Raw genomic sequence first — 6669 nt, 5'->3', positions numbered from 1 at the left:
CATATTATTATATACCACAATACATATCATTACAACCCCCATGTTTTTTTTGTCATTGAGCCTGATTTGTTTTTTCAAATTCATGTTCCCATGATAATTAAAGGACCCTGATCCCTGTTAGCCTTGGAGCATGAGTCACGAAACTGATTTCCATAGATAACCAAGTGCGAATCTTTATAAGAGAGTGAGGGACTTCAGACTGAGTGTAAATTCAGCTGAATTGTCCCCTCTACAGACACATCATGAGCCTGAGTAGCCAGGGCCTTCAACTGGGAGGCACTATTATACCAGTGTGCATCGGTGTCCAGTTGAACGCCTTCAACTACATCCAGACGGTTCTTCATCAGCAAAGAGAAGGGGGAATGCAGACAGTGGGCTGGCTTATTTCTTCCATCTCCCTCAGTAACATTGTGGTGGAGCTGTCCTGCTTCTGGCTGGTCGCTTTGGTCTGGATGAACATGATTATCATCAACGAAGTCGTGCAGCCGGGCTTGAAAGCATCTTTGTTCTTCTGGCTGGGCAGCTGTTGTGTGAGCTTCTGGTCCATTGCCTGGCTGAGCTTGTTCTACTGCATGAAGGTGGTAAGTTTCACTACCACTTTCTTCAGAGCACTGAAAAGGAACATCTCGTCCGTCATCAACAAGGCCTTGCTGATCTCAGTTTTGGGCTCCTACATCTTATTCAGTCCCTTTTTTACCCTTCAACTTCAGATAGACATGCTAAACGTCCCCTCCACTACCAACACCACCAACATCTCCTACTCTGCGAACTTAGTCTTTGCCTCATGGATCAACGTAGATCTCTACACGATGCTCTTTCTGTGCTTCCTTATCCCCTTGCCTCTGATGATCATGCTGCCCACATCCCTGCGACTGGTTGTGCACCTTTGCAAACATGTGATGGCCTTGCACCAAAACCAGACTCAGTGCCAAAGCTTGGACTCTTACCTGAGGGTGTGCAAGCTCACCGTGTCTCTTGTGGGCATTTATCTCACCACCCTCATCATCATGTCCTTTTACTTCATCTCCGAGCTCATTCAGAGCAATGTCTCATACCACATCATCATCTGCAGCTGCACTTTCTACTGCATCATGTCAGGAGCGCTTCTCACGGCTTCAAACAAGTTCCTGAAGGAAAAGTTGCTGAAGATTCTGTGCTGTAAGGAACCTCCGGACACATCAGGGAAATGTCAGACGGCTGATACTGAAGTAACCTGATTTCAACATTCACCACTGCACCTGGAACAAAGGTGACATTTAACAGTAGCACTAGATGTGGTTTTAGAAGAGGAACCTCTGGATTTAGAAGTACTTGTCAATATTGACTTGCTGTTGCATCTGTCTGTTTTTACTGTGTCTTTCATTCATTTGATCTAATTCATAATAAAGAACCTGCTGTCTTCTCATCTCTACATGGAACTGAAATCAAATTAAATAGCATTGAAGTAAAAAAAAATAAAAAAATTCAGGTAGTTCTTTTATTTTGATATTAAATACATTGAGTTTTTTTCCTATTGCAACTGGACCAGGTAATTCTGTTCATTTTAAGTTACAAAAAGAAAGAACTGATAGCATTTTAATATAGTCAAAATTGTTTAATCAATTAGAAAAAAAATGTATAGAGATCATTTATGGTTGTGTTCATCAGTTAAACATCTTGAGCAGTTTTGGCTTCAGAATCTCCAGCATCTGATTGTTCTCGAAGACCTGAGGTAGCTTATCCACGTCGAAAATGGTCTTATGAGCCTCGTTGAACAAAGCCTCACCAATTTCTTTCTTGACACGGTCCCTCCATGCTGACAGCACTGGTCTGCTCTCAAACAGAGCAAAGCCAGAAGCTGCAGGCTGCAAAAACGCAAGAGCACCAGTTAGGGGGAATATCTTGAACCAAACAGATGTGCAGGATCAAAAGTGGACACTTGTTAAACTTGTTATTCAGGAGTTTTGTCAAATGTTCAATGAGTGGCTTTTAGCCTCACTCTTCGGCAAACAGTTGTTTCCAGAAAGAGTTATTTTTGTGTTTTATTGAGCTAACGTATAAAGATCAGATTATTTGGTTAATTTGATAAGAATATAAGACATCACCTGCATTATCTCCACTATGGCCACCAAGTCAGCAAGTGAGATATGGTCCCCAACTATAAATGGCTTGTTCTGAAGGAACTTCTCCTCGAAGATCTTCAGAGTCGCATTGAGGTCCTCCACAGCTGAGTCCATCTTCTCCTGAGGGACTGGAGCCCCAGTTATCAAGGGTGCCATGGTCTGATTTAACAACAGAACTGATGGGAATTCGGAAGGTTGCACAGGCAGTAAAATGCAACACCACGTGGTGTTACCTAACAGATGTTTACTCAGCCCTTACCCTGAACCAGAACACCTTTGACCCATGTGCCCTTACGGACGAGTGCTGCCATGCAAGGTATTCATTCACCAGTGCTCGCTTCTGCAAATCTGCAGGGTACCAGTGGTCAGGAGTGCGAAACTTCTCAGCCATGTACTTCAGAATGGCTATGCTGGAGATTACAGAAAATAAATTGACCGTGGATAAAAAAACGAATCACAGCATATCAAACAATGGTCATCAGAACCGACTGTACCTCTCAGTGAGGACAAAGTTATCCTCCTTTAATACAGGCACCTTCCTCACCATACTAATCTTTCCGAACTCTTCTCCATACTGCTGACCTGGATTGGAGGCAAAAATGAAGCAGCATTGCTAAAAAAAAGTGTGTAAATGTGTACCACAAATTATTACTGAAGCCTGCTAAGGAATTCTCTTGGCCCCTCTGTGGTGGAATGAACTTCCCCTTGAGGTATAGAAACTACAACATAGTGAATAAAAAGATTGTATTCATAGTTGGGGGTCCTAGTGAACCAGAATTGATCACTTAATCGATTGTAACATGGAAGTACGTTGTAAGTTGCTCTGGATAAGGGTTCTTCCAAATGCCTTAAATGTAAATATACATGTAAATTATAGTGTAAGGCCTTGGTTCTCAAACTGTGGAGTGTGTAAACTGTGTCGCCCTCTAGTGGTTCACAAGGAGATCATATTTACACCTGCAGATCGATTTTTGTTAATCTTTTCAATTTAGTACGGTGAATATGGCCACTTGCTCTGTGTAGCTGCCAGCTAAAACCACCTAACATTTTGTGAGGTAATAAAAAGTCAGACGCGCGTTCCACAGCGACCGAGCGAGTGAGTGGATGAAGGAACGATACGGTCGGTCGTTTGATGTTGGCTTGAGTCCAGGATTTAGGGGTGAAAAGTGTGGACTGTGAACTTTGGGAGGTCACGTTACGTAATAAAAATGGGAATGTGCAGGGAGACCTTATCGCGTTATTCTGTTTCATACTCCACGCAAGAGCAAAAGAGTAAAAAAAAAATAAAAAAATAACGCTTTGGTTAAAATAGTATATGGCGCGTGTGTCAGCGTCTTCTCATTACTTTATTTAACAGCGACACTAGGAGCGGCCCAGAAGTTCTTTTTTTTCCCCCTCTTGTGGCATTTCCTCCGCCGCACGTCGGAAGGAGACCAATCTCGGCCAGCATCTGCTGCGGCGGCGAGGAAAAAGCCCGAAAGAAGATCGACGGAGAGCTCGACGGGCCGCTACCTGTCGTCAGGTCCACCACGCGGAGCTCGAAGGGGACGCTGTTCTTCTTGGCGAAGATGTAGACCGAGCGGCAGGGCTGGGAATGCAGGTCGAGGAAGAGCTCCAGCGGCATGCTGGCGAGGAGCGCTGGAGACCCGGAGAACGTTCGGGGGATGGCCTCCAGCGATAACGGGTACTTATGGACAAACAAGCTCCTCCCCGAAGCCTCTGGAATTTTGGAAAGTCTCATGGCGACTTCTGACATGGAACCAGAGTAGTTAAGTGTTGCACTTAAACAACAACAGAATAACGTTCGGCTTTTTGGTTATTATTTTTCACACTTTGTTATATTGCAGCCATTTGCTCAAATAATTTAAGTTCATTTTCCGCTCATTAATGTTCACCCAGCACCCCATATGTTGTTGACATTTTTGCATATTTATTTACAAAGAAAAACTGAAATATCACATGGTCCTAAGTATTCAGACCCTTTGCTCTGACACTATATTTAACTCAGGCGCTGTCCATTTCTTCTGATTCTATCCTCGAGATGGTTCTACACCTTCATTTGAGTCCAGATGTCTTTGATTATATTGATTGGATTTGATCAGGAAAGCCACGCCCCTGTCTATATAAGACCTTACAGCTCACAATCACATCAGAGCAAATGACAATCATGAGGTCAAAGGAACTGCCTGAAGAGCTCAGAGACAGAATTGTGGCCAGGCACAGATCTGGCCAAGGTTACACAAAGGTTCCTAAGAGCACAGTGGCCTCCATAATCCTTAAATGAAGGACGTTTGGGACGACCAGAACCCTTCCTACAGCTGGCTGTCCAGTCAAACTGAGCTATCGAGAGGGGAGAGCCTTGGTGAGAGAGGTGAAGAAGAACCCAAAGATCACTGTGGCTGAGCTCCAGAGATGCAGTCGGGTGATGGGAGAAAGTTGTCGAACGTCAACCATCACTGCAACCCACCACCAGTCGGGGGTTTATGGCAGAGGCCCGACCGAAGCCTCTCCTCATATGGAGTTTGCCATAAACACCTGAAGGACTGAGAAATAAGATTCTCTGGTCTGATGAGACCAAGATAGAACTTTTTGTCCTTAATTCTAAGCGGTATGTGTGGAGAAAACCATGCACTGCTCATCACCTGTCCAATACAGTCCCAACAGTGAAGCATGGTGGTGGCAGCATCACGCTGTGGGGGTGTTTTGCAGCTTCAGGGACAGAACGACTACTTGCAACTGAGGGAAAGATGAATTCGGTCAAGTACAGGGATATCCGGGACTAAAACCTTCTCCAGAGTGCCTAGGACCTCAGACTGTCAGGACCCACAACGCTGCTGCTTCCTTGTCCAGAGCAGGAAACCCCAAATGCAGGTATCTTTGGCAAACAACACATTTCTTTCAGTGCTGCGTGTAACATTAAATCAGGTGGTGCACATGGTGTAAAATTGCAGTAATTCCAGCCAGCCGTACTTGCTGGACTGGGGAGTGACGGGAAAACAAACAGGGTTGCACAATGCCTTCATATCAAGTGCCAAGTATGACATGAGAACCAAAGCTGTAGTTTGGGGACATTTTTAATTCTCATGTTTTTATTACCTGATCTGCGCGAGATTGATTGACTAGAGGAGGATATATGTGATGCAGTATAAGAAAATGCAGCAGGGTGCGTGCTGAAGAAATGGGAGCAAGGCCAGAAAATGAAGAAAGGCTCAGTAAGAAAAAGGTGAACCTGCAGTGGCCCTTGATAAAGTCCACACCATAACACATTAATCAATCAGCGCATGTTGAGCAATGGTTAAAAAAGCAGTCCCAAACAAGTGACCAAAGGTACTGCTGTAACAGTGTGAAGATTTACTTTTAACAAACGTCATATTTAAATAAAAACAAGGCAGCGGTTGGAACAGTTCAAATTAATTGTTTCATATTCAGTTTCTTGCTATTTGTCAGATATCCATACCTTACATTCTGGGGTCAGTGTATACATTATAAAACTTTATACACTTATAGAATTTACCGAATAAAATTGAGGTAACAGACTTGCAGTCTTGCAACTCAAATGTGTCAATTTTACTGGGGGTCCACAGGTTCACTTGTGTGTATACATGTGCGTGCGGGTGCATGTGGGCTTTTAAAGTGGAGTCCTTGTGCTGTTTATGCGTGTTTTTGTGCTCTACACTGTAACAAATTTAAGAGATACTCAACCAAACAGGGTAAAATCCTACACTTATCTGCAAATATTGCCTTTTTTACAATAAGAAATAACTAAACAAATACTTATCAGTACATTACAAAACTAATAATTCTTAAAAATTGAATAGAATTTATATTGTACACATTTGTTAAACCTACTTAGTAACATTCTCTAATAACTAATCGGTTTAATTTATTAGTCCCCACCCATTCAGGGAGTGTTAGATTTAACTTCAACCTAACTTTTAAAGGCATCCTCCTCATTTAATATAATTATCAAATTAACATGGAGATAAATTTTAGGAAAGCATGGTACATTTCAGTGCATAGTCTCTGCTCTTTCTTAAATGTACTTGCACACAATCACCAACCCATCAACTGAACTAGCAATCACCCAAATGGTGTTTGCTCACAGTAACCTCCTTGTTCGGGTCATTAATAGCGTTCCACTCCCCTCCTCCAATGCTAACACTGCAGTAATGAACGCTACTGTCCACACAACATCACCAACAGTGACACGCAATGCATAAACATATCACTAGTAGGTGGGCACATGCAAATTAACCCCTGCAAAACAACCCCAAAAGCATGTGCACATTGTGGTCCAGAACACATTTAGTTTAGTAAATGTTATTCTATTTTTTTATGTAGCTGCACTTACACTTAAAAATTGTGTAGTGTGGTATGATTTACCTAATTATTTTGGATTTAGCTCACAGATTAAATTTAGGTATATTTTAAGCAATTTAAATGGATTGTTTTTTTTCTATTTTTAAGTATACATAATCAATACCCTGATACTGTACCTTGATGAGTACTTTACACAAAACAGACCAGAACATCAGCTTGGTGGCTCTAAAAGAGGGCATATTTCTTC

The 6669-nt window shown here is 42.5% G+C and overlaps 2 protein-coding genes across 2 annotated transcripts; one reads left to right on the top strand and one right to left on the bottom strand.

Annotated features, from left to right (window-relative positions):
- Positions 1-242: 242 nt before the first annotated feature.
- On the top strand, positions 243-1217 carry LOC114799655 (taste receptor type 2 member 40-like). Its single transcript, XM_028996450.1, has one exon. The coding sequence runs from the start codon at positions 243-245 to the stop codon at positions 1215-1217; it is 975 nt and encodes a 324-aa protein (XP_028852283.1).
- Positions 1218-1579: 362 nt separating this feature from the next.
- gstt1a (glutathione S-transferase theta 1a) lies at positions 1580-3801 on the bottom strand. The gene is made up of 5 exons (XM_028996311.1): positions 3615-3801; positions 2597-2684; positions 2362-2512; positions 2085-2261; positions 1580-1844 (listed from the first exon to the last, which is right to left on the bottom strand). Exons 1-5 carry the CDS (start codon positions 3724-3726, stop codon positions 1644-1646), a joined length of 729 nt encoding a protein of 242 aa, XP_028852144.1. The 5' UTR covers positions 3727-3801; the 3' UTR covers positions 1580-1643.
- Between the last annotated feature and the right edge of the window lie 2868 nt (positions 3802-6669).

This window comes from Denticeps clupeoides, chromosome 11 (genome assembly GCF_900700375.1).
Source record: "Denticeps clupeoides chromosome 11, fDenClu1.1, whole genome shotgun sequence".
NCBI classification, from domain to species: Eukaryota; Metazoa; Chordata; class Actinopteri; order Clupeiformes; family Denticipitidae; genus Denticeps; species Denticeps clupeoides.
The sequence above is the reverse complement of the archived record's forward strand: the minus strand, read 5'-3'. Positions and strand labels throughout refer to the sequence as shown.

Excerpts from the sequence above, each read along its gene's own strand:
- LOC114799655 (XM_028996450.1), top strand. The coding sequence starts at position 243 with ATGAGCCTGAGTAGCCAGGGCCTTCAACTGGGAGGCACTATTATACCA.
- gstt1a (XM_028996311.1), bottom strand. The coding sequence starts at position 3,726 with ATGCCGCTGGAGCTCTTCCTCGACCTGCATTCCCAGCCCTGCCGCTCG. Across the intron at positions 2,685-3,614 it reads CGTGGTGGACCTGACGACAG|GTCAGCAGTATGGAGAAGAG; the intron begins GTAGCGGCCCGT and ends CCTCCAATCCAG. Across the intron at positions 2,262-2,361 it reads CAAAGGTGTTCTGGTTCAGG|ACCATGGCACCCTTGATAAC; the intron begins GTAAGGGCTGAG and ends TTGTTAAATCAG.